Source organism: Triticum aestivum, chromosome 3A (assembly GCF_018294505.1).
Source record: "Triticum aestivum cultivar Chinese Spring chromosome 3A, IWGSC CS RefSeq v2.1, whole genome shotgun sequence".
Lineage (NCBI taxonomy): Eukaryota > Viridiplantae > Streptophyta > Magnoliopsida > Poales > Poaceae > Triticum > Triticum aestivum.
The window spans coordinates 714390196-714417509 of NC_057800.1; the positions used below are offsets into that span (position 1 = coordinate 714390196).

A 27314-nucleotide genomic window follows, 5' to 3' on the forward strand; every position below is an offset into this window, starting at 1 on the left:
GTAAGAAAACACTAAGATTATGTCTAATGATATAGATAAGCAGAGAAGTTTCTTGTTGTACGTACGAGCCCGTCATTTGGATATAAGCCACACATAGTTTTCCACTCCCAGAGTTCAAGATCATTGCAGCAGCAGCATGCAAGACATGCTTAACATTTCTAGCGGCGTACGATGTAGACCATCATCCTCAGCTGCTCCTCATTATCCATCAGCTTGAAGAGACAGATATCTCCCTCCCGCAGGTGGTTGTCGCGGGCAAAAGACGGCCATCCATTGAGATAGGTCATCTTATTGCTCGTGCCTCGCGTGCGATACTTACATTGCAGCTTGGTAGGCCATGATCTGCTCTTACCCTCCCGCTGAAGCACCAAACTGATTGAACTATTCTCTCCATGATGAAGGCTAGCAGCAAACTTCTGAACTAGATATGTGGCCGCATACTGAGAGCCAAAGTGCTGTTTAGAACACAGGGCAAATGTTAGACTGACACAGGTGCAGAGATACTTGGGAGATTTGTTGCTATTTATCTTATCAGAGGACACCTATGCAATTGAGGAACTGACAGAAAGCAAGAGAAAATGTTTTCCCTGAACTTACTAGCTTCGCAGAACATCGGCTGCCACGCTGACACACACTGCTTTTGCTCATGATAGCAACATAAAAGGGCGGTTTGAACTTAATCTCCTCAACTTTCTCCAGACATTTCATGTTCTGTTCTGGTGATAGAGAAGCTCTGTCAGCCAGGATGAAGAGAGGCTCAGAAGCTCCCTCGGAATCCCCAGAGACTTCATGCTCTTCTTGTTCTGAAGAGTACTCTTCACCTATACAAAATTTCACATAGATCAGACAGATATAATGGGAACTGAAGTGTGGCACATGCATCCTAGCAGTGGTAACAGTTTAGTACCATCGGTGGGTGGTTCCTCCTTCACACCGCCCATCTTCTTGGCACTTGTACTTCCACGATTTGAGCCAACGTCGGCTCTTCCACAAGCAGAATGATCAAGGGTCGCATTGTGAAGTAGATGTACTGTCACTAGGAATCTTCTCTGCTTCACATTTGTCATTGGTTGAAAGAGGAAGATATCACCCTCCCTCACATCATTGTCACGGGCAAAGGGGCCCCAATTAAGGCTGCGCCGACCTGGATTAGACATGCCGGATGGCCTGATATGCAATCTGCATTTCCAAGCCTTGTTTTTCCTAGGCAACTGGAGAATGATATTTGTATCTTCACATGGAAAGTATTTGAGAGCATAATCCTTAGATATCCCCTAATTGAAAAAGGAACAGAATGTAATTATGATACTGTCAAGCTTGTTATATCTGAGAGCTAAAGCACCAAGGAGCAAGAAGTTAACACAGTAACAAAGGCTAAATTCTTCCATACACATTCCTTCAACTGATAACGTTGATTTAGTAATGCATATGCATCTTGTTGCAAACGTATCCTTCAGAAGTTTTGAGTTAAAACCAAAATACTAACTTCCGTAAACTGTATGATAAAAGAAAATGCACGTATCTACAGACAATGAGCAATTCATTTTTATGTTTATTTTGACGAAATGCTGACAACGCAGCTTTTTATTTCATTAGGTGTGAATGAATTACAAAGTGTAGAGAAATTAAAAGGTGGGGGATAGAGAATGCGGATGGTGAAACTAACGTACCAGAGTACCCCGCTGGTCTACATTGCTCTTCTTTATCAGTACAATGAACACTGGAATTTTAGGTTGAATTTCATTGACTAATTCATGTATTTTTGCCTTCTGTGATACTGCAAGATCACATTTCCCTGATAAGAAATAGTCCTTCGAGGGCATCTGAAGATCATTCAACTGCACAGACTCATCTGCAGATGGATTCTCTTCAAGAGTAAGAGAACAAAGGGTAAGTGGGCAAGTGATTTAATTTAAGAACAAATTTAAGCTGAAAATTCCTCATCAGTATAAGATACAGCAGGCGACTTTTGCTGATTTACAGTAACATGATTTAAACAGGCACGTACTGGCAACATCGCCATGTTGGTAGTGCCTGCGACACATGCTTCCATCGAACACCTTCACGGTGAGCATGGCGTGGCGGCGGTCGTCATAGCTTAAGACGAGGAAGTGCCCGAGCCGTAGATCATGAGCCCGGGCGAACTGCTCCCAGCCGCGCTTCAGGTACATGTGGCGGTCGGCGTCGAACACTACTTCGACGTCCCACGAGCGATGCCGGCAACTGGCCTCCCGTAGCTTCACTTCCCGGGGCTCACAGCCGTCGAGCACCGCCACGAACTTGTCAGGAAGCCTCTGCAAAGAGGATTAAACAGCTGTTGAAAAAAACAAAGTGTTGAACCAACCAAACAGACTAGTGACCGAATATCGAAATGTAGAAATGGAAAACGAAGATGAAACAGGAAGTGAGAGATTGTGCGATCTGTACCAGTTTTTTCAAGAAATTAGGAAGTATGATCACGAAGAACTCAAAACATCCAAGACCTGACAGTTCGTCCATCCTATCAAAACCGCTGCCTAGCACGAATGCAGAATGTCCTTCCAAAGCTTCTTTTATGAAGGGAGCTCCATCAGACTAAAAGGCAAACAAACAGGCCAAGACTAGTCATTTTTGAAGTGAGTAACTCTTACAGTCTTACCTACTTGGTGATGTTTTCCAATCATAACTTTTTGGACTTCACTATACAAATCGAATGTCAGACTTTTTTAGCATGGCAAATCGAACGTTTTTTATGGCAAATTATGTTGTCACGAGGGTGGCAATTTCCTTTAGCAAGCATGGCAAATCTTGGCTGCAAATCATGGCATCCTCATGACAATATAAAGAAGGTCCTTGCGTCATGTAGACCCCTCTTTTGCATTTTCAGTGACATTGGGAATATAAGATGGGTTTACTCCCTGGGCATTGTGAATACAAGAGCGGTCCATGTGAACCCCTCTAGACTTACTTTGTATATTATTCCAATGTCCTTGGGAATACCACGGAAATTCAGAGTGTGCACAGGGACCCCTCTGTATTCCTAATTAGTTTTAACAGTATGTACTAGACCTTACCGAAGAAAAAAATCTTTACAGGATGGGGATATAGATCACGCCTAGCTAAAGCTTAAAGGAAATATCTTGCCACTCTCCTACATACTGCAGTATACGGTGGACCAGGAACTTATCTGCACTTGGCATTCTATGTTAACTAACCTGGTCAGGGCAGACGTTGCAAGTAATAATCAGCTCAAGAATCCTCCTAAAAGAAATTCTAGAACCAGCCTCCAATAATCCGGAAACCAATATAGCATAACCTGCAGCAATAAAAGAAAACAATATTAAAACAGATATAGGACGACTCAAACTGAACATATTGAGAAGGTAATGAGGAGGAAAATATGCAGATAGGTTAAAGATGACGAGAAACCTAGTGGAGAAGCGTATGGCCGGTGAACATGGTATTGCGGGAGGAAGAAGGGGAAAGGAGATAGAGGGACGCCTTCTTGACTCTTCGCCTGAAAACCAAGCGACCACCACGCAGCATCACTGACTCTCCGCTTTCCAACATCGGACGACGAGGGCCCGCGTCGCCTGGCCCCCCAGTGCCCACTGTGTTTGCCTCGCGTCGCCTCCAGCCCCTTCCGTCTCCGGTACACGATCGAGGCTCACCTTTATTTTCTCTCTTGATTGATTTGATGAGAAGACTGACGTTTTGTTTAGGGGTGGGAAGACCGACGTGGATTAGGATGTGATGGAAGAGGGGTTGATCTAGCTGGGTGGGCCTTGTGCAGAACGATGACCCAAATTATCCACATTTCACTGATCTGCCCAGCAGAAAATGTGGTCCAACCGGCCCCCTCAAGCAGGCGATACACGTCCGGCTGTCAGTCACACCTCAAACCCAGCCCATATCTAGTGGTGAATATGGAAGACTTGGGGGCGCCCAGACGTGTCCACCACGCCAGGGCCGACAAACCGAACCCATCCCAAATCCATCCAAATTAACCTAGTTCCATTTCTTGCGTCCAAGCCTTCACCGTTCTTCACCATTGTTCCCCGACCGCACCGCTGCCCGCGTCTAGCTTCATATATGTCATCGCCAAGTACCCCGTCCTCTACCGCCAGCATGGATGATGCCTCGGCGCAGTCTGTGGTGGTCGGTTTCAAGGCAGAGAATGTCATTCGGAGGGAGCGGGGAGGGAAGTAGCACGAGCAGGAGGCTACAGATAAGGAGGTGGTCCACATCAACATGGACGCATCCAGTCCGATGCGGCCGATCGCACCGTCCGTACATGTCCGCCCTGCTGCCGAGAACACGACATCCGCCCCGCTTGCGACCGAGTTTGTTCGTCGTCCAAATGGCCGAGGATTCCGGATGACTCGACGCAACATGATATGCTTGACATTTTGTATGATTCCTCGTAACTCCACCGGACACGGATAACCCCGTGAATAGCCGGGTCTACCCACGTCCTATTCGACGAAATGGCAGAGCATGACACAATAGATCTTTTGCCCATTTTTATTGATTTGTATGTCCGTTCATACTCCATTGGATCAAATTAAGGATGCATATACCATTCAATCAACTTATTGCATATGCCATTGAATGTTTTTGTTGCATATGTTAATAGTTTATTTGTAATCATAGGAGGCTATCATGACAGAGATGATCAATGACGGTCAAAAGCCTATGCATTATGACTTGGGAATACCAAATCTTCTATGTATGATGTTGGGAAAACATCAGCCACTATTAACAGAAAAAAGAAGTTACCAAGGCAAGCGGTCTGACATTCACAAGCCATGAGGATGTTTTGTTGTGTCAAGCTTGGTTTGACACAAACATGGACCCTATATGTGGAACCAAGAAAAAGGGCAACAAGTATTGGAAAACGATCAACAAGCATTAACATGAACACAAGGAATGTGTGAAGTCGACCCTATCCATTCCACCTGTAGTGAGGCCTCCATCCAACATAGATGGTAAATCCTCCAAGAGAGCGTTAACAAGTTCTGTGGCCACTATTCTTTGGTGGTTGGCGGGAACCAATTTGGCATTGGAGTCAATAGTCTCGCCAGTTGATTTGCCTCGTTTTGTCATCATTAGCATTGCTAGCTTTGTTTGTTGCATTGCCATGAGTGATTCTTGTTTGCTAGATAGGGGTGACGGCCACTTTTTTACCAACAAACTGAGGGGAACCCGTTAACTATGTGTCATTATTGGTTGAAATTGAACGGGGAACCAAAGTGGTAACAACTCATCAATGACCTCAAGAACGAGAAGAAGAAGTTGAAGAAAAACGATGACATAAGCTCCGAATAATCCATTTGATTGGATGAAGAAGACTGGGAAGGTCGAGGGAAGGAGGGACAACCATTGTGCCAAAGAGAAACCGCCAAGTGGCTTGAGGATAAGAAGAAGGAGATCAACACGCACAAAGCAAGCGCCGAATGCTTCATTTTTGTATCGCCTATCTATGAAATGTCGTATTTTCTTTTGGCATGTGATGAATTATTGAATTGTGGTTTATCTTGCTTTGTTGAATTGGTAATGAATTTGTGATATATGATGGATCATGCATGGGTTTAAAGATTTGTATATACCAGGAGTGTGGTTGTCCCGAGGACAAATGAGGAGCCGTCCAACGATGTCTGGGGGTGCGTCCATGGATGTTTAGGTAGCGGATTTTGTCCGACTATAGATGCTCTAACTCTAGTAGATCCCCCAAAAGCACACAATATTTTAGAACTGCCATTTTAAAGTCTGCTTGCTAAACAAACCTCTCTAGCAGAACTCGGAAAAGGCACACAGCCTTCAAAACATTTGGAATGCCCTTTAGAAACAACCCTTCAGCCTTAACTTTAAAAAAGAATCTTCATCCCTTGTACATAGATATTAGATGCAATAATTTAAAATGTGTTGTATATTTATGTTAGTCTGACGGGATCACCCTGAATCGAGTTCTGTCATCGGGAAATCCACCTCCGACGCTCCGAATGGAGCTCCATCGTGGCATCGCCTGGAGAGGGATCTCGCGTCAAGAGAGGTGAGCTTGTCGATTGTGGTTGTGATAGCCTTGATGATTCACTCGACAACCTTGTTGGCTTCATCGTAGAGAAGGTGGTCCTGTAGGACATAGAGCTAGATAGATGGCAGTAGCAACGGATAGGCACAAATGCCGAAATGCGATAGTCACAAATGCCGAAATGCGATAGTCGCGGATAGGCAGAAATGTAGAGTTGGATGTGGCCAGCTTCCTTCCCACCAGACTCTTGTGAGATACCATAGATCCGCGGCGAGGGTACTATTGTCGTGGCGACCATAGTACCGATGAGCCTCTTAGCCTCCTCGTGCCCCTCGTCCTGCTCCTTGAGGCAGCCTTGCTTGCGTTCGACGGGTCACAATTCCAGTTGCAAGTCATGAGATATGCCCGGAGTAGCACGTCTGAACCAGCAAGGGCTCAATCCTCTTGGCGTCGGAATTCTCATGAGCCCTGTGAATGGGTCATGTTGCCTCGATGGTGGGCATGCTAGAAGCCACATGGGCTCTATTCTTCATCCTTGTCATGGGTGCTCGTTCCACCCCCGTGCTCTGCAAAATCGAATTGTGTGGTCTCGGCCATCGGCCGACTCTAGCACTCCGAGTGGTGGTGGTGGTGGTGGTGGTGTTTGTCCCCTTCGGTCTTCAGGCGGCTTATAGAGATGGCATGTAGTGATGCGCGCGCCCGCGCCGACTTGGAAGTCCACTCGCTTGGGTAGCCACAATGAGGTTGGGGACCTGGGCACCAACGTTTCTTTCCTTATCCCGAAGGAGAGGAGGAGGGGGTATTCTATAAACCCATGAACAAATTGGTCTTATAAGGTGAAAAAATATGAAGGATGTGTTATGCCAAAAAGGCTTCCGCCCTACTTTATATATAAAGCAACACAACCATACCTATACATGGTGATGAAAAAATCCTCTTACAAAGCAGATCAAAGAAAGCCGGGAATACAAGAGAAACCACAACCAAATACAAATCAACCTAGAATACTGACATGGACTAAGACTAGACACCAAGGGAAATCGCCGGATCTCGTTCCGGCATTCATACCAAGTTATATCCGAAGAGGGGCCCTGCCAACCCACTCTGAATCGTGGAGCCCGAGCCTGCCTACGGACAAAAAGGGCCGCGAGTGGAACCAACGAGGACCACGTAGAACATAAGGGGGCAAGTGCGACCACTCGTGCCATGGTTGAGGAAACTTCGTGCTATGATCCGAAAATGTCCGCAAACAATTGCGTGGTGCCCCCGAGGTAACCTGGGATACACGATGACGTCGTCAGGAGGAATACAAAACAACTTGCCACCACCGTCGAGACCGAGGGTACGGTCAAGGGTTTTCACCCGGACCATTGGCTTGATGAGAAGAACCATAGCGGCTCCCCCAAGATGGACGTGACACCCAAAGCATCGTTGCTTCTGGCACCGGAGCACAAGGCTTTCACACGGGGCCTCTCACCCATGCCAAACAGGGGAACCCTGAGTACCTATCCACCCCGGGGAAGACAATTCGCCACCAAATAAGACCTCTGGAGCATGATATGGGAACCTCCACTGCTAAGGCACCGCCTAGCACCATGCCCTGTGCCAAGGCAAGGCATCCCCACCAAGATGTCGCACCCGCACCACAGCCGACCGGACAAGGAGGAAGAGGACCGTCGCAGATGTTGACGCAGGCCGGGCTTCACCAGGCGGCGGACCTTGGCGGCGGCGAGTGACGGGGAAGAAGGAAAGGGGTAGGGGTGGCAGTGCCTATGGTTTCTCCTGGTCTCTCGTGGGAGAGAAGTGGTCTAAACAAAGTTGTAAACACCAAAGGATGTGTTCTATAGTGTGTCTTACTTGGCAACCTTGCACTTGAGGCTTTGAATTTTTTTTATACAGTTCACTCTAAAGTCTTTTTAAAAGCTCTGGTTCTAATGACTTTGATAGAGTTGCCCTTATCGTAGGTCGTCACTACCAATGCATTGGCTTTTACCATGCTATCCTAGGTGGTGGAAATTTCTGAAACGATCGCCCTAATAGATTATAAGTGTGGTATCAAGTGATGTTGCATGTCTTAAGTTCAGGGAGAGCCTGCTTGCAACTAAAAATTGTGCCGTGGTCCTGAAGAAAACGGGAAGAAGAGAAAAAACAGGGAGAGAGGCCACATAGTAAAGAATGTGTAAGGTAAAGAATCATATGCATTTTCGCTTAAAAATGATTAAATCGTAAACTAGCATATCTGCTCGACAAGTTTCATTGTTGTAATGACAACCGAAAAACTAGTACATGGTTGTGAACAGTAGTAAGTTCACATTGTTATCAACAATCAGGTAATCTCTAATCTGACATCCACCGGCCTCCCCTCGAATAACCACCTTGTTCAGGAGGTCCGCCACCTTGGGATCTCCTTCCCCGCACAAGCAAATGGCCGGATTTGCCCCGAAGCCGTCGCCACGATCCTCCATCCCCAACTTTGGCCGCCGTCGTTCATTGTCGATTGCGTCGCCATCCCTGTTTCCCCGACGTCCCCGACTCCGCCATCGAGATCTACGTGAGTCACCGGCTGTCCGGTTGCTGAAAAGAGGACCGCTAACCTGCTCGGTCCAGTCCGGTCCGGCTCGCCGGCTGCCAGTCAAAACGGCGGCTCGGTCAGGGATCAGGTTAACCCTGAACTATGATGCCCTCAGACTTCTCTCTAAGAAGATGGCAAACCATAACGCGGGGACGGAGACGGGACGACATGAGCAGCGGTGGTAAGGCCGGGAGCGAAGCGAAGACAAGGACGCCGTGGCCATTAGCCACATCACCGAACGAGGCCATTCAAAGGATTGGCTGTGCAGGTGCGGGGTGGTCGTCCGCGCCAGAAAGGGGTTGGTTCGAGGGTTGGCCGGCGGCGGGGATGGCCGCAACTTACTGAATGTCCATCTGAATCTGTATATTCTTGATACTTGATAGAAAGCTAAAAATCCCTCTTTTGGAAAGAAAAAGAAAAGGCAATGCGGATGAAAGAAACCACCGAGCATCAAATTCAAATCACGCTGTTCTAATGATTTTGATGAATACGGTAAAACAACAGCTGATTAGTTGAGCATCTGAAAAGACATTCATAATCCAATTTCCAACTGATTAGTTGAGCATGAGTAAGAAATCTCTGCTCGCATCGGAGAAAAATAGCACAAGACTGACCTACTCTCCCACCGTCGGCTGGACCTGGACAGACTGGTCAACGGCAGCCTCTGTAGCGGAGTGCCGGCCGGCTGCGGACGCGGTGGAGGCAGACTGTGCGGAGTCCCCGGACTCGAGCTCAGAGACGACCTGGGTGGCTGGCGCTGGCGGAGAAAACCCCAAAAATATCTAGGCTGCGGTGGCTTACTAGATAAGGCAAAGTAAATAAGGGTGAGTAACTGGTAGTAGCTTCTAGCGTGCGCGCTCGCTCTACACATGCAGCCCAAGGTCGCTTTGAGAGTCCTATATAATAAGTCACGTGCACCAGGAAACTCCTTGTAGAGCTCGGGCACCGTGTGGAGCCCCTTTTCAATAAAAACTCTAAGTTTTACTTTTGATGTTTCAACAAATTCTAAGAAAAAATCCATATGTACATCCAACAAAGTTTCATGATGATATACTTTATAAAAACAAAACAAATTCATGAATTTTTTAGCACATGATAGTGTTCCCTATTAAAATCCACGAATTTGTTTTCCTATATATGTAGCTCACGTATTAAATCAATTCACTTGTGTTAATTGGATCGCGTGCAAGCCTGCGTACCCCTTTGCCCCTTGCAGCGGAGTCCACACGCGATTAGGGTTCTTCTACCTTCCACCAACGCCTCCGCCGGTCTGCCCCGTCTCGTGTGGCCTTGGGGCCATGGTGTTCCCGTGGACCCCGGCTCTTGCCGGCGAGAGGGTTGTTGTTTTTTTAGGCGTATTTTTGAAGGCAAGTAGGGTTTTATAGTCGTCGCTAAATGGTCTACGAAAACGAATGTACTTTTTATTACTTCTAATGTTACTTGTACTGTCATGACATGTGATGAATAGATCGAAAATTTTCACACAAAAAAAGCCTAGAAAAATTTCTTAGGACGTTCTCGAAGCTTCGAGGTCCAAGACATTGGAGTAAGTAATTTTTTGTATTATGTGCTACATGGTAAATATGGTAAAGTTACAGAGTAAGTAATTTGTCATGTTATGTACTAAGTTTTTTTTGAAAGATTCAGCTTGGCTGGCTTTGATTGATTTAGGAGAGAGCAAATGGAAAACAGAGTTTGATCAAGGGAAGAAAGAAAAGATACAACAGGGGAGGGCCTTCGTCCTGCAGCTCCCAGCAAAAAGAACTACAAGAAAACTATGTCACACCTAAATCCCCAAAAGGGGGCTCAATAGATTTTGCTCCGGCTAGCCGCGAGTGCTCCATCATGCGTCGAATGGCGTCGATGACATCCTTCAGAACAACGTTCTTCGTTCTGAAGGTACAGTTGTTTCTTTCCATCCAAATTGTCCAGGTGGTAGCCATGATCATAGTCTTCACTCCCCTCCTGTTTTCCGCTCTTGTTGTATCCATAATGGCCTTAACTGCCGAGGGTGTGCATCGCCGATCCTGCAGAGGCGGGGCGAGCGACGAACATCCTTTCCAGTTCGCCGCCTTTGCCCAGACTGATCGCGTGAATGGGCAGTTCCAGAAGAGATGAACGGAGCACTCCAGGTTTTTGAGGCAAAACTGACAGAAGTATGGGTTTGGCCATTGTCGTCGTTGTAGACGGTCATTACACCACACTCTATCCCGATGAATCAGCCAGGAGAAGATTTTGATCTTGCCAAGGGCCCATACCTTCCAAATGGCTGATTTCATTCCATTTTTTGGTAGGTTTTCGAACTGGGCATTGTAGGCAGAGCTCGTGGAGTAGGATCCTTTTCCGTTTCCTGTCCAAATGATCCTATCTGCCCGTTGCTCATTGATCATTCCTCCATGCTCTCTGATCATGCGTGCCAACCTGACCACATTATGTACTATTTCTTCATACCGCCCATTGACAAGGCTGCAGATCCAGCTATCATTTTGTAGAGCCTCGGCCACAGTTTTAAGCTTGCTTCTAGATCGCTTGAACAACATTGGGAAAGTTTGGCAGAGTGGTTCGTCTCCCAACCAGTGACAGGTCCAAAATTTCGTCGTCTTGCCGTCTTCGATGGCAATCTTCGTGACTCGAGAGAAGAGGGCCCTGTCATTGCTGTCACATGGGATTGGGAAAGCTTTCCAAGGCCTGTCCGGCTGCATCCATTCGAGCCAAAGCCACCGGAGACGTAGTGCTCTGCCGAAAAGGTGAAGATCCTGAATGCCAAGCCCACCCTTTTGGGTGGGAGAGCATACATTTTTCCAGTTCACTTTGCACTTTCCACCTGACAATTGTTCGTCACACGCCCAGAGGAATCGCCGCCTGGCCTTGTCAATATCCTTCAGAAGCTTTTTTGGGAGCCGCAGCACCGTCATCGCAAATGTTGGAAGCGCTGACAGCACGCTACGGACGAGGATTCTACGACCAGCAAGATTCATAAGCCTACCCTTCCATCCCGTGAGGCGAGCCCTAATTCTATCAAGGAGGAAATGAAGGTGCACTAAACGAATTCTACTAGTGGAAACCGGGAGGCCTAGGTAAGTCATTGGGAATCCCACAATGGTGCCGCCGAAACTATGCAGCACGTCAGTGATGTCTATACTGTTGCACCTAATCAGGGCCACCGAGGATTTGCTTTGGTTTAGGCGAAGACCAGAGACGTCCCCGAAAAGATTGAGCAGATGCAGCAGCGAGTCTACCTCCTCTCTGATCGGGTTGGCAAAGATCACAGCGTCGTCGGCATAGAGGCTAATCCTCATGCTGGCACCTCTTCCTGGCAGGGGAGAGAAGATGCCAAGATTTACAGAAGCGTCGAGGAGGCGGTAGAGGGGGTCGATGGCGATGATGAACAGTAGAGGGGAGAGTGGATCGCCTTGCCTCAGGCCCTGCAAGTGGCAAATGGCCTGCCCCGCATCACCATTTAACAAACAGGAGGATGTCACCGTGGAGAGGAGAATGGAGATCCAGTTTCTCCATCTAGCGGGGAAGCCTAGACGTTGAAGCAGTTCTAGAAGATAATCCCAAGATATGGAGTCGAACGCTTTTTCTATGTCTAATTTGAAGAGCAGAGCAGGCTTGTTTCTTCCGTGAAGAGATTTTACGCATCCTTGCACGTATAGATAACTATCATGAATACATTTTCCTTTTTGGAAAGCCGATTGCGCAGGGGATATGATCTGAGGAATGATCGCGGCTAGCCTCATAGATAGGACTTTGGCAATCAGCTCCGCCATCGAGCCCATGAAACTGATAGGTCTGAAATGCTTCACTTCCCGTGGACCTTCTTTTTTAGGTAGCAGCGTGATGAAGGCCTTGTTCAGCTCAGAAAAGTTTGTGTTGATCGCCGGTAGAATTTTGAGAAGGCAGCCATGATGTCATCTTTGATGATGCTCCAGCATGAACGGAAGAACTGGCCGGTGTATCCGTCAGGGCCTGGAGCTTTTTCTGCCGGGGAGCTCATAATGGCTGCCCAAACCTCCCCCTCTGAGAACGGGTTATCTAAGCCCACATCTGTCACAATAGGTAACTGAAGCTGATCCCAATTGATTGTGAGAGGCCGGTTTTTCCTTGTGCCCAACTGGTTTGAAAAATGTCTGAAAATCTCTTGGGCCTTCCCCTGGTGCTGGGTTAAGACCTCCCCTCCTTTGGTTTGCAGAGAGTGTATATAATTTTTCCTCCTTCTGTTGTTGCACTTTGCGTGGAAGAATTTTGTGCTGGCATCTCCGGCCCTAATCCATAGCACCCGGGAGGCCTGTCTTCTTCTAGCTCTCTCAATTGCCGCAAGACCGAGCACTCTGGTTTTGAGCATTTTCCTTAGTGCAAATTCTTCCTGGGTGAACTGCCTATTCTCTTGGGCGATGTCTAATCTTAAAATGACTTCATTTGCTATATGGAACTACATCTTGGCCTTGCTGAATAGTGATTTGCTCCAGATCCTTAAATCCTTTGCAGTTCTCTGTAGTTTCACCTTCAGTCTGATGTAAGGACAGTCATGGGAGACTGGTTTGTTCCATGTATGCATCACCGTTTCTTGGAAGTGTGGAAACTTGGGCCAGTGGTTTTCAAACTTGAATCTTGCTGGTCTTGGTGGGCTAGCACAAGGGGAGAGGAGCAGCGGACAGTGATCCGAGAAGGATGTGGATGCTGCATTCAGCATGAAAACATTGTGCAAAGCCTCCCACTCTATATTACAAAAGAACTTATCGATGCTGCAGAAGCTTGGGTTCTCTCTTTCGTTGTGGCATTTGATTTCCTTTAAGCCCGCAAAATCTAAAGCTTTTCTAAACCTTCCCATAAGCCTCCTGTTCAGGTTAGAGTTGCTTTTGTCTCTAACTTCATAAATCATGTTGAAATCTCCTGTGATCAGCCCCGGCTCTCCTGCTGGTGGTGCAATGCTGGCCATCTCAAAAAAGAACTCCTCCCTAATGGCTTCTTTAGCCGGCCCGTATGCCGTTGACAGCCAGTACTGAACATTGCTGCTTAATTCAGTGACCTTGACCGTGATGGTGAATCTACCAATGAAGTGTGATTTGATGCGAACTACAACTTTGTTCCAGAAAATTGCAACGCCACCCCTTGTCCCCAGGGCCGGGAGAACCACACAACCCTGCAGGAGTTGTCCTCCTACCTCACGCGTGATTTTTGAAGACCAAACATCTATCTTTGTTTCTTGCAGCGTCAGGATGGCTGTTTTGTAAGTAGCAGCAATTTCACGAATGGCCTCCCGTTTGGCCGGCGCATTTAGCCCTCTAACATTCCAAGACATTATGATGCAATGATTCCTAATCATTTGGACACGATGATATGCTCCGTCGACTAACATTACTAAAACATGGGGTACAACACACCACCGATCGGTCCGAGGGACGACGGCGGCCACCAACAGGCCTAAAACCCCATCGTCGTCTGCCTCGCAACATGATCCTAGAACTACACATGGAAGAGAAACCTAGCTCGAACTGGCATAGGGCCAGCCGTCGAAGAAGCCTACAAACTACATAACACATGGAGAACTACTGGGCCACATTGGCCGCACCATCAGGACCGAGCATGCCGGCCGCGATCTTCAGAGCATCAACATTCAGGCTTGTCAGGCGCGCAATGGTGGCTATGTCTTCCACGGTCAGTGGCTCGTTGAACTTCTTGATCAAAGCAGCCGCAGCATCCGGGGTCATCTTGTCCTTTGGTCCCATCTTGCCGAGTTCTTGCACCAGCCTTAATGCTGCCCTCTGCGAGACCGGCACGGAGGAGGCAGCTGATGCCTGCCGAGCGCTGCGCCTTGAAGGAGCAGAAAAAGCTCTTGACTTGGGCGGGGCGGAGGTGCAGGCAAGCTTTGGGGTGGGGAGGACAGGAGCTTGGACCGTCTTGAAGAGCTGTTGCACGTCATCTTCAGAGGCTGGATGGGGTTGCGCTGAATCACCCTCTGGGCTTGCCTGGAGCTGCAGGTGGTTGACCTTGTGCGTGACAGCCTCAATCTGGAACTGAACTGCTACAGGAGTGGGTTGGTTGATGTAGGGCAGAACATCAGGCAGCAGGGCAAGCGGCAGGTGGTCTTCCTTCGTCATCTGCTCGGTCGGGTCATCGTTGTCGCTGAAGGAGAGCGGGTTGGCAAGCGCCTCCAACATTGCATTCTCGAACTCCAGTTGCATGCAGTCTGACCAGGGTGGTTGGGAGAGGGCGCGTCCCGAGTCGGATAAGGAGAAAAAAAGTGGTGATCGGGTCGGTCTCCGGCGGCGGCGGGGGGGGGGGGGGGGGGGGCGTGGCTGCAGCGGCAGGGGGGTCGCCCGCAGCACCGTCTTCGGGGATGATGGCAGGGCAGCACGCTCCATAGAGTGGCCGCGACACCCTTGGTGACATTGCGAGGCAGGGGTCCGGCTCCTTCGGCGCGGCGCCTCCGCGGCCGGGGCCTTGGCGCTGGACAGCCGGACACGGCCGAGGAACGCGTCCTTACAGGACCGGCCACGGTTGCCCTGGTCGTCACCGTCGTGGTCGCGGCGCTCTCCGAGGGAGGGGAAGCTGCTGCAGACGGAGGAGGGCACTCGAGGCACAGAGCGCCTGGCCCTGCTCTGCCCGTCCTCCACACCGGACACCCAGGTGCCCGGCTCCGAGCGGGGGAGGGGGCGGGTGTCTTCGTCTTCCGAGGAGGGGAGCCCGCTCTGCCCCGAGTGCGAGGAGTGGGGCGAGAGCGGATTCCAATCCTCCACGTGGTCCCCGTGGATCAGCAGGTCATAGCGATGGACGCCCGGCGGGGGAGGAACATTGCGATCCGGCAGGGAGAAGCCGATGATCTCGTCGACGTGGCCAGCACCACGCTTGAGCACCCACAGAGCCCTCTTGGTCGGGATGTGCGCCACGTCCCAGGCCCACAGCCAGCACGCGAACATCTCGGTGTGGCCACGCTCGTATGTGCAGCTGTCAAGCCTGTCGATGCAGCTGAAGTCGCCGAACGCGTTGTCCGCCCCTCCAAACTCTAGAGCTGCATGGGCAGGTTCTCGACGACGATGCGGACGTGGAGGGACATCTTCAGGAGGGCCGCATGGTCGTCCGGGCTCCAGGCGCGACGAAATACTTGCAGCCGTCCACCTTGATGACGCCGCGGCGGACCGCGTTGTCACGGTGCGCCGGCAGGTCAAAGTGCACCAGGAAGGCCTCGGGGTGGTGGGCGGTGACGCGAAGCTGGTGCGGTGGGGTGCGGAGCTGCTCGTCGATGGCCTTCCCCACCGCCATGGGGCTTGTGGCATGAACTCGATCCGCAGCCGTGAGGGTGACCGCGTGCTGCCGGAGGATGTACTCCGCGTGCTCTAGGGCCGGCGTGGCAACCACCATCTTGTGGCTCTCGCGAGGCCGCCATGCCGGATCCACGTGGGAGAAGCCAGCCATGGGCGGAGCTTGGTGGAGAGGGGCCGACGGAGGCGGCGGGGAGAAGGGGGGTCGAAGCAGAGGCGATCCCGCACCGGCACCTGTGCTGTCGCCGGCTTGGATCTAGCGGGGGCGGCCCCTCCTAGGTCGCAGGAGCGGCTGGGACACTCTTTGGCGAAGTGGCCTTGGCGTTCACAAGAGATGCATCGCAGCAGGTCGCGGCAATATTTGCGCCAGTGGTGCTTGCTCAGGCATCGAAAGCACCTCCCGCGGAAGCGCCTTAAGAAGGCCTCGCGGCCGGGCGAAGGCATGGAGGCGCGCCCGCAGTTCGAGCAAGGAGACCCTGAGCGCCTACTATTGCCCGCCGGCCCCTTGCTGGCTCGCCGGTTTTTGCGCGACAGGACCTGAACCCAACCCCCCGCCTCCTCCAGAGGGCGGGAAATGACAAGGTTTGATGGCGCAACGATGATGGATTTAAGGCGTTGGATCCCGGAGGAGGGCAGAGGCAACAGATCTACCGGTCCGGAGGGAGGGGCAGCGTTTGAGGACTCACCCCGGAGCAGAAGACGCGGCAAAAGGCCCGGATCTGACAGCCGGCCAGCCGGGAGAGCACGCTTGCAACCGAGGCATGCGACGGACCACCGGGAGAGGGGATGCAGGAGCCGGGCGCAGGGGGGGAGCCGGGCTGGTGCTCCTACTACAGCTTGGCCTACGGGCCCGAGCCATGAAGGCTGGTGGGTGGCTGCCGCGGCCGGAGTGGCATGCGGCGCGGGGAAGGGGCGGAGCGGCTTTCGTCGCGATGAGTTCGACCTACCTGTTATGTACTAAGTGATAAATATAGTAAAGAGGTAATTAAGATTGACGAAATGACATTTTATCCATCGAAAAAAGAAAAAAAAAGGCATTTTATTAGTGCTGGGCACACTCTAGCTCCCGTCACTGATACTTGGGCAATCTGGCATGGTCAAAATGGCGCATACTGATTGACCGAGGTGACCATCCTACAGACTTCCCGTCCATCCATTTTTCTGTTTCTCTCATCCATCTGCCTACCGAACCCCTCTCCCTCTGCCGAGCACCTCAATATCTCCCAAGCTCCCTCTCAGTGCCTCGGGCTACACGGGTGCTCTACGTAGGTGAGTGCACGGCAGGCGCCGGTCCGTGCGGGGAAGTCTTGGCTTAATGCACATGGAGTTTTCATGAATGCTCCGATGCTCCGATGCGGCGGCGAAGAAGTGACCAATTCGGTCAATTTGGAGGCGAGCAGTCGTGGAACCGGAGGCGGGGGCGGAGGAGCAGCTGAATCCAGCAGCGGGGCGGCAGACACGACGACGACCGGCGGGGTGGGGCAAAACCAGGGCGGCGGCATTGCGGCGACGGGGGAATTGGGGACGATGGTCGCGCCAGCGAAGGCCCCGGTGGGGTGGGCGGCTGCGGCGCAGGAGGCAGCGGGGTCGGCGGGTGGCGTGCAGGAGACTAATGGGCAGACAGAAAAAATGAAACGGTTGGGCAGTTGACGCACGACTGCCGTTTTTACATCTCCTGTGGATGGAGGTGTATATTTGCATCAGGAAGTGTTGTAGTTTACATCTTCGGAAGGCAAAGATGTAAATATTTTTGCATCTACATCATCATCTGCTGGAGAAGTGTTTGTAGGCTCTAAAGATGCAAAAATTAGGTATTTTTATATCTGCGTCTTCTCTTGAAAATGCTCTAAGTCTTTTTTTTTCTTTGCGGGAAGAAAAAAATGCTCTAAGTCTCCACACACAATCCAAAAGTAAAAGCATACATCCGAGCACCAAAGCGCCGGGACCAAAAAAATTAAGGCACCCCCGTGAAGCATGGCCGGCGCACCGGCCACGGAAAGTGACGATACTCATCGACACGGGAACAATTCATGAGAGGTGCCCGGCATAACCTGTCACAACGGATCCGGAAAAGAAAGGATACTCCGTCGACCGGGCAACGCTTAACGAGGAGCGCCCGGCATAGCCCAACTGCATGGCCATCCAAACCCGACGCCGGAAACACGCATACAAGCGCAACGGAGAAACACCCGTGGCAACAAAGAAACTGGGAATGCGAACGTGAAGACGAAAAAAATTACCCGATCGAAGTAGGGTGAACCATCTATATTCGACAAGAACAGCAAAGCAACGAGAAATACTTACATCATGGTGAAGGATAAATAGCGAAGATCATCCAACTAACAGATTTTGCGGTGACCAATACACAAGAACAAACGACAATTCAGGGCGGCCGACGATACCTTTATGCCGACAACACCGAATCCTCCATCCGCCACCCCTGTCTTCCTGCTGCCTCGCCAATCCTGAACACGTGAGGATGGCTGAGCCGCCAAAAATGAACGCTATGATGCGAGCGTGCGCCGCGTCCAGCCGACGGCATAAAAAAAAACTTGCACGAAAACGCAACCGCCTTAAGGAAAAGACCAAAAAGTCCACAGAACACCCCGACCGGGAATACCCGGACTCGCGTCGTAACAGCCGGGTCCGCTTGGCAGCGTGTATGCCCCCATGCCGGGCTTTGAGCCGGTTTGCCATACGGCTTGGGCTAATAGCACGCGCGGCGTCAATACACACTCTTGTGGGGCCAACGGAATAACACATGCCAAAATCACTAATAGTAATTGAAAAGTACTTCTCCCAAAGATCACTCCCATCTTCCGAGATTGCAACAGGTGGCGCTCTGCATGTGCATCGCTTGTCGCAACCTAAGAGTTTTCTCATTTTTCGTAGATTCGTTTACTCAAAAAAAAATTATCTCTTAAACCGTGTGTCCAAATCTTATACCGTTTTTATCGTTGAATTCCTCGCGTCGAGATCTTTAAAACTACATCCCCTATTGATAGCTTTTGAAGAACTTTTTTTCACAAAACAATAGGACGAATAAATTGAATCGGAAGCACTATTTTTTCCTTTCCAAAGAAGGCACGGCAGCAAATCCGTGCCTAATTAAACCCGTGCCTCTCACGAAAGGAAAAAAAACACATTTTTTACGTTTCCGACAAGCGCGGTCATGCCTCTCGCGAAAACAAATCCGTGCCTCCCGCGGAAGAAAAAATAATCAATTTTTTTCTGTTTCCAAGAGGCACAGTCATGCCTCTCTCGAAAGCAAATCCGTGCCTCTCAAGGAAGCAAAACCATGCCTCTCGCGAAGGAAAAAAACAAGTTTTTTTGGTTTCCGAGAGGAACGGCTCCTCTTGCCGAAGCAAATCTGTGCCTCTTGCGAAAGCAAAATCATGCCTCTTGCAAAAGGAGAAAAAATGAAACATATTTTTTTTCGTTTCCAAGACGAACGGGCGTGGCTCCATCGGAAGCAAATCCTTGCCTCTTGTGGACAAAAAAGTGCGTTTTTCACGAATTTTTTTAATGTTATTTTGGTCCAAAAGCTAAGAAAGACCGGTGAAAAAGCAAAAGGCCGAAAAAGAGAAAAAAATCATCTTAAAAGCCAAAAACGCGTGCGAAAAAAAACTGCAGGGAGCGCCAAGTTGCGCGCCCTCACCCACCTCAACTGATCATTGGGGAGGCTCACGAAGGAGAGCTCCTTCATTAGTTGCTCCCACAGGCTGGCCCCATGGGCAAGCTGGCACCGCGAGCGCAGGGCATGACCCTGCTGGACTGAGCTAACTGGCCTGGCTTGAGGCCAACAGTCCTGTCTGGTTGGCCTCACATGCGAGCTTGCACTGCGAACGCGACGTGGGATAGGGCGGCATGAGCGAACCAACCCGGCACGGGTCCGGCTTTGCTGACAAGATGGTCCCACGCGCGAGGTGGTGTTGTGGATGCGGTGCAGGGCTCGGCTAGCCCTAGCAAACAAGGCCGACATAAGACTCCTCTGCGCGAGCCAGCATAAGACGGCGTGATGCACACCCTGCCTCTCATGATAGAACTAGCTCGGCGTGGGAGCTAGATGCCGCGAGCCGGTCTACGCGGCGCGGCACACGACTTACCTATCGCGACCAAACCAACCTGACATGGGGCGAACACACCGACAGATGGGTCAGCCTGGCCCACCGCGCAGAAGACAGTGCACGGGATCTCGCATGCGAGTGTGCCGAAAAAAACCACACGATCGTGGCCCCGGGCGCGCCCGTGGTCCATCCATCATGAACCCCCCACACGAGCAACCCTAGTGCGCGTTGTTCATCCAGATTGAATGGTGCGAAGAGCCCGAGGTTCCGGTGGCACACTTGCGCGAAGCAGATGTCGTGAAGGCTCTCGGGAGGCAGGTATTTCAACATCCTTTATGGGAGTAATAACTAGCAAGCTAGTGGGACTGGCAATATCAGTAGTCCTCAAGAAGTTTTGCATCGGTGTGTAGGTGTTGATTATTGCTTGTGTTACTAAGCTCCTGTTGGTTCGATAAACCTTGAGGTCACCTGAGAAATATAGCTTCTTGCTACAAACCTAGCACTTGGGGTTAGGGGGTGGGGCAACACCTTTCTAGTTCAATGTAAGCAGCTGTCTCCATGGAGGGAGCCAGATCTGGGCACAGACTGAGCATGGTAGCCCACCCTGACCGCTATGTCGTCCGTGCCACCATACCGCGTTGCTCGCCAGTACCTTTGTCCCGCACTACCATCCCCCAACTGTGGCCACAGGTACCGCCGCCACAAGGAGCCAAAACTGGCGCTAGAGCTCCCCAAACAGTGCGGCATGAGTCCTAGACGCCAGATGAGTGCCACGCCAGGACGAGAGTTGGTGGAACTTCCCCCGGCGCCACATCGGCTTCTATAGGCGAAGACCTCCAGCGGCGGTGGAAGGAGGATGAGGAGAGGTGGGAGAGGTGTCGGTAACGGCTAGGGTTTCTCCCGGGCTGCCCACGGAGGGGCACCGAAGTCTCCTTGACGTGCCTTTCTTCACTTGCACATCCAACAAATTACCATTTTTAGAACCAATATGCAAACAATCGTCCGGTTTAAATTGATAAAGCCACAAGAATACCATCAATGTAATATATTTTTTATTAGTTTTTGCTCAAGGTCGTGTGATGCGAATAGCCAAACCGTGAATTCATTGGGCGATGGCATAGTGAGATTGATCATATCAATGTATTATATTTATATTACTAAAACAGAAGACAAATAAGTCACCACATTCGACAACATAGACTAAGTTATTTGATCCATTAACCATGTCGTGCGTCTAGAGTATAATGTCTTGGATTGCATCTCAACTATATGGAGTAAACACAAGATAAACAAGCCACCACATATGACCACATAGACTAAGTTATCTGATCTGTTAATCGTGCCGTGGGTCCTGATTATAACGGCTCTGATTGCATCTCAATTATATTAATTAAACAAAAGACAAACAAACCACCACGTTTCAACAACATAGACTACAGACTAAATTATCATATTCTGGACAGGAGATAGATAGGAAGAACCTTCTTCTTTCTATAGGAAGCCGTCACGGCCACGTCTTCTTGACCAAGACACAAACCCTAATCAAACTCAACAAAACACATTAAATTGAAGTAGGAACCTTCTGCTGGCAAGGTTGGGATCCACCAAGCCTCCAAAGTCCTATGGCCACCAGAGACAAGGTAGATCTGTGGGAGGCAGATGAAACCTAGTCGCTTGTTCACTTGATTGCGAGACAAAGAGGTGATTGGGTGACGATGATTCGAGGATGAATTATGGGACCGAGATCAATGGAGTACACAACACAGATACCAGTCCTTTTGTGTGTCTATGCCTATACAAATCGGTACTACCATGTTCCGTTAAAACAAAATCAGTACTAGCATGTAGTCCAAACCATACATATTTATATGCCTTTTTTTATTAATCTAAGTTGTTGATTTCAGTGGTTAAACGAAAATTAATGGATTAAATAATTCTGTTTGTGTAGAATAATGCGTTGGTTTGATTGCCTTTTGATTTAATATAATAGAACCCTCTAATATTAACAAGTAGTTTGCAATGATTATAATTGTTATAAAAGGGGTTTGCAATGCATTTGTATTTCCTTTTTTATACAAAAATGCATTTGTACGTTCTCAATTCATGAAAGAGTGGAACTTCATTTATCGTTGCACCCGAACACCCATAAACATGCAAAAAACATACATTAACAAGTCCTTCTAAATTGACCATCCAGCAACATATAACAAAGCACTGACAGAGTGACTGAGATGACCTCTGACGATAGAAAATAAACAAGTTCATTCTTCTCCGACTCATTTGGAAATAAATCACTTAGTTGTTCACTTAACAGATTCTAGATAATCAGAGTAGCAAGAGCGCAACGATGCCTCAAGCTAAGCACTTCTTACGGCGAATGATGTGGACCATCATCTTCAGCGTCTCTTCATTCCGCATCAGCTTGAAGAGGCAGAGGTCATCCACCTGTAGATGGTTGTCACGGGAGAAAGACGTCCATCCTTTAGCGATCGTTGCGCGATGACTTCCTAGTCGCAGCTCTGTGTGCCACCTCCTGTTCTTCCCCTCCCGCTGAAGCACCAAAGTCATCATATTCTTCTTTCCGTGATGCCCGGTGAAGTACTGTTTTTCAAGATACCTTGACACGTATTTCTTGCCCAAGGTCTGTTCAGGAAGGATGTTAGTGACGCAGATGCAGATATATACCAGAGTAATTTTTAGGCCAAGAGGCAGATGAAGTGGAGAAACTGACAGGCCACTACACAAAAACATACTATTGCCCTCATTTTGAACTTACGAGGTAGGGTGACTTGCAGAGACGAACACTGGTTTTGTTCATAACCGTGACGTAGATGGGCAGTTCCGATTTAATAGCATGGATTTTCTTCCATACTTTCTTCTCCTGCACATCTGTTAGACGAGGTCTGTCTGGTGGCACAAAAAGAGGCTCCCAAGCTTCCTCTGAATTGTAAGAATATCCATGGTCTTCATCACCAGAAGATGAGATATCTCGAACTGACCAGGATAACAAAATAATCAGATAGAAAGAATGTGAATTGAAATTTGCCACATGAATTTTTGCTATGCCGCCATACCATCACTAGCTGGCTCCTCTTTAACATTGGCTGTCAAGACCATCTTTACACTTGGCCTTCCGCGGTTTGAGCCAGCGTCAGTTCTTTCCAGAGGGGAACGGTCAATGCTCGCTTTGATCACGACAATGACTGTTATTATTAATCTTCCATTCTTATCATTTGCCGTCGGTTGGAAGAGACAGATATCACCCTTCTTAACATGATTGTCACTGGCAAAGGAACCCCAATAAAGGCTGCACCGACCTGGATTACGCACGCCAGATGGCCTGATATGCAATCTGCACTTCCAAGCCTTGTTCTTACTAGGCAGCTGGAGCATCATACTTGTACTTTCACATGGAAAGTATTTGAGTGCATAATCCTTGGGTATTGCCTAATTGAAAAAGAGACAGAATGTAATTATGATAGCTGAAGCACTAAGGAGATAAGAAGTTAACACTGTCACAAAGGCTAAATTGTTCTGATACATATGGCTTCAACTAATAATGTTGATTTAAGCATTTTGTTGCAAACATATGCTTCACACGTTCGAGTTAGAAACAAAACACTGACTTCCCTAAACAAATATCAAGACAATAAAATGTACATTGCTGCAGACAATGAGCAATTCAGTTATTATTGTTTAACAAAACACTGAGACTGCAGCTTTTCATTTTATTAACACAAATCAGCAGATTGCTCCTAACTGTCCCAACCTGACGAAACATGGAGACCGGGTCTGATGCAGATCGCTCCAGGCCACAACGATGAAGAGGCCAGTTGGTCCGGCTCAATCATCAACCCCAACTCCACCAGTGACATCGACGGACAGGCAGACTCCGATGAAGAGTAGAACATGGGCCACGTGCCCATATCCGACGAATAGTAGAAAAAGTAGGGTCCGACCATTTTGCTATGTAAAATTATTTGAATAATTATTGAAAATTTAGTGTCCATTTTTTATATGGTGACCCTAGTTAGATGTCCTCCACCCCTATTCCTGTCCGGGGATACGTCCGGACGTGTCCGCCAAAATTTAGTGATGTCCGTATTGGTGAACCGCCTTTGAGTTGTTCTTGGGGGGAGTGCGGATGAAGGAAATGCAAAGAGGAAGAAAATTACAAGGTGCAGGAAACATAATACGGATGGTGAAACGAATCGTACCAGAGTACCACGACCCGATTCTAGGTTGCTCTTTTTCATCTGAGCAACGAGCACCGGGATTCCAGGTCGAATTTTCCCTACAAGTGCTTGTATCTTTTTCTCCTGTGCTAGTGTAAGATCAGATTTTCCTGCTAAGACATAATCCTTTGATGGCATCCGAGGAACATGTAACTTCACAGACTCATAAGCAGATGGATTCTCTTCTGCAGTAAAAACAATTCTAGAGTAAGAGCACAAAGGGTAAGTGGGTAACTGATTTGACTTCAGAACAAACTTGACCTGAAAAATCCTTGGAAGTATAAGATACTGCAGGCGTATTGGCTGCTTTACAATAATGAGATGAGCCTTCCTTTGGGCACCTATCTGAATCTGATCCTTCCCCTGCTTGCGACTGAGTTGTGCCATCAATGCATGCTTTGTTCAGGAAATGAACTCTTACTACGAATTTTCTCTGCTCAACATTTGTCATTGGTTGGAAGAGGCAGATATCACCCTCCCTAACATGATTGTCACAGGTAAAGTTGTGCAAATAGAGGCTGCGCCGACCTGCATCAGACGCGCCGGATGGCCTTATGCGGAATGTGCATTTCCAATCCTTGTTCTTCCCAGGCAGTTGGAGCATGACAGTTGTATCTTCACATGGAAAGTGCTCGATTGCATAATCCTTCTGTATTATCTAATTGAGAAAAGGAACAGAATATGATGATACTGTTAAGCTTGTTATATCTCTGATAACTCAAGTAGTAAAGAGTTAAATATCTAAAACTGTCACAAAGGCAACAATAGTGTTGATTTAGTTACGCATGTGTTTTTCGTTGCAAACATATCGTTCTGAGTTTTGAGTTAAAACCAAAATACTGACAGACTTAAATAGTATCACAACAAGATAATGTGTTGATACAGACAGCGAGCCATTTTCATACAAAATGTAGATGATAAAAGTTACTTACCAGGGTATGCCGTTCTATGTTTGACTTCTTCATCTGCACAACTAGCACTGTGAATCTAGGTTCAATTTTCTCTATAAGAGCATCTATTTTCACCTTCTGTGCTTTTGAAAGATAGCATTGCATTGATACGACATAGTTATTCGAAAGCGCTCGTTGATTAGCTGACTCCACAGAATTGTCTGCAGATAGACTGTCTTCTGCTGTAAAATTGTTTCAACAGTAAGAAAACATGTGCTGCAGGGTGACTGACTAATCTGAGTAGATACTTAACCTGGTAATTCCTCAGACGAATAAGATCTTTCCTTCTGGCTTCCATCTGAATCGCATGGATTACTCATCTTGGAATAAAGCCACCTGGGTGTTTGCATAACTAATTTGACACCCTGAAATTAGTCAAGATCAGTACGATGCCCTCTTCCAAATGCAAAAGCAGAGCTCAAGCCGTTCGCAATCTGTTTGATGCCATAAGACCTTTTGGTGGGATTTGGTCATGCGCCCCAGTTTCGTTCGGAAGTCTTAACCAATCTTCCAATAGACTTTGTCAAAATTAAGGAACTTTGACTTACAAAAAACCTAGAACTTCAATTAACATGAAACGGAAAGAGTAATTGAACAATATGCAGCATACTCTAATCAAGTGACAGTTATGCAACTGGCAATTATATATGTGCTCCCTGGATATATGAAAAGTTGATGCAGCATCTACATATGCACTGCTATATGATTCCTAATAAATTCATTAGCTGTTTGTAAATTTATTTACTGTATAATTCAGGCATCTAATATCTGTTGTATGCATCAGAGCTTAATTTTGACTGCATATATACACTTTAACACTTCATCCTTGATTTGGGCAGCAGAATAAATCGGAAAGTGCAAACTTCCTAGAGGTGAAGAATTTAGAGAACTCGGATACCTGCTCCACGCGATGTTCCTCTGGCCCTGTTTGTGATGGTGCTTCCCCTTCCCGTTCTGCTCCCTGCTGTGCCAGAGGTCGAACCATGTACATGATGAGAAAACATGCAAATTTGGCATAGAAATAGTCTTTTCATCTGGGAAACTAGGCAACTGAAAATGACATATAATCAAGAATGCAACGAAAAGGAGGCAAGAAGATCCATGAATATTGTAGAATTTAGAGAACTCGGTTACCTGCTCCACGTTGTGTTCCTCTGCCCATTCCCCCTCTGCTCCCTGCTGTGCCAGAGATGGAACCATGTACATGATGAGAAAACATGCAAATTCGCCATAGTAATAAAGTCTTTTCATGTGGGAAACTGGGTAAATGATTTGAAAATCATTTAACTAATTGAAAATAACATATAATCAAGAATGCAAGGAAAAGGAGGCAAGAAGATCCATGTCTCAAACTAAAGTGGGGTACATGGTCAAAGGGGGAAACAGAACTGTCATGAATATTGCGGGAAAGAGAGCAATTAAACACTACAGAATTGAAGAAGAGAATACGCATGACTAAAATTCAAGCAAAGAGTGAACTATGGCACAAAAAGCTTACCAAGGTATTGCCACTGTCGCCGCTGGTCCCGTACAAGGTGTTGCCACTGTCGCTGCTGCTGTTGCCTGACGAAACGCAATGAAGTCTTCCTTCACTTATTCTTACACAAGCTACAATTACGTACTGAGAGCAAGACAAAGAAGGGCGTACTAGCATCGTCGTCGTGCTGGTAGTCCCTGCGGCACATGCTCCCGTCGAACACCTTCACGGTGAGCACGTCGTGGCCGTCGTGGCTTAAGACTAGGAAGTGCCCGAGCCGAAGATCATGAGCCTGGGCGAACTGCTTCCACCCGTGACCCAGGTAGATGTGGCCCTCCGCGTCGAGCACTACACCCACGTCCCACAAGAGGCGCCGGCGCCCAGCCTCCCGGAGCTTCATTTTTCGTGGCTCACGGCCGTAGAGCATCTTGGCGAATTTCTGTGGCAGCCTCTGCGAGAAGGATTAAGGGCGAAGTGTTGAACCAACCAAACGGATTCATGACAAAAAATCAAAGCTTAGAAACAGAAAAGAAAGACGAAACAGTAGGGAGAGATTGTGCAACTAGGATGTTTTGTACCAGCTTCTTTAGCGAATTTGAGAGCATGATCGTAAAGAACTCGAAATCCATGATGCCTTAGAAGTAGCAGAATGTGTGAAGGAAATGGAAGCCCGGTTTTAAGCTGTTTAGTAAAGGAGCAGGAGCGTCAAGGGACTGGAGGTTTAAACACGGGCCAAAA

At 48.4% G+C, this 27314-nt stretch overlaps 2 protein-coding genes across 2 annotated transcripts; both read right to left on the reverse strand.

The window, feature by feature from the left end:
* Nucleotides 1-12355, reverse strand: LOC123057232 (uncharacterized). Its single transcript, XM_044480316.1, has 8 exons — nucleotides 11407-12355; nucleotides 3195-3295; nucleotides 2428-2574; nucleotides 2009-2294; nucleotides 1671-1867; nucleotides 908-1274; nucleotides 598-821; nucleotides 1-455 (listed from the first exon to the last, which is right to left on the reverse strand). The coding sequence occupies exons 1-8, from the start codon at nucleotides 12353-12355 to the stop codon at nucleotides 159-161; spliced, it is 2568 nt and encodes an 855-aa protein (XP_044336251.1). The 3' UTR covers nucleotides 1-158.
* A 9911-nt stretch (nucleotides 12356-22266) lies between these two features.
* LOC123059364 (B3 domain-containing protein Os03g0619600) lies at nucleotides 22267-27205 on the reverse strand. Its single transcript, XM_044481948.1, has 10 exons — nucleotides 27155-27205; nucleotides 26745-27027; nucleotides 26598-26629; nucleotides 25998-26099; nucleotides 25353-25464; nucleotides 25082-25281; nucleotides 24543-24807; nucleotides 22988-23099; nucleotides 22691-22883; nucleotides 22267-22557 (listed from the first exon to the last, which is right to left on the reverse strand). Exons 1-10 carry the CDS (start codon nucleotides 27203-27205, stop codon nucleotides 22267-22269), a joined length of 1641 nt encoding a protein of 546 aa, XP_044337883.1.
* Between the last annotated feature and the right edge of the window lie 109 nt (nucleotides 27206-27314).

What these genes read in the sequence shown, in the direction of transcription:
- LOC123059364 (XM_044481948.1), bottom strand. Translation starts at nt 27,205, where the DNA reads ATGGATTTCGAGTTCTTTACGATCATGCTCTCAAATTCGCTAAAGAAG. An exon ending in GCGACAGTGGCAATACCTTG is followed by an intron (nt 26,100 to 26,597) that starts GTAAGCTTTTTG and finishes AAATTTGCATGT; the next exon opens with TTTCTCATCATGTACATGGT. An exon ending in TCTGCAAGTCACCCTACCTC is followed by an intron (nt 22,558 to 22,690) that starts GTAAGTTCAAAA and finishes CTTCCTGAACAG; the next exon opens with ACCTTGGGCAAGAAATACGT.
- LOC123057232 (XM_044480316.1), bottom strand. Translation starts at nt 12,355, where the DNA reads ATGGCGGAGCTGATTGCCAAAGTCCTATCTATGAGGCTAGCCGCGATC. An exon ending in GCAACGTCTGCCCTGACCAG is followed by an intron (nt 2,575 to 3,194) that starts GTTAGTTAACAT and finishes TTTGCCTTTTAG; the next exon opens with TCTGATGGAGCTCCCTTCAT. An exon ending in CTAATTTCTTGAAAAAACTG is followed by an intron (nt 2,295 to 2,427) that starts GTACAGATCGCA and finishes TCCTCTTTGCAG; the next exon opens with AGGCTTCCTGACAAGTTCGT.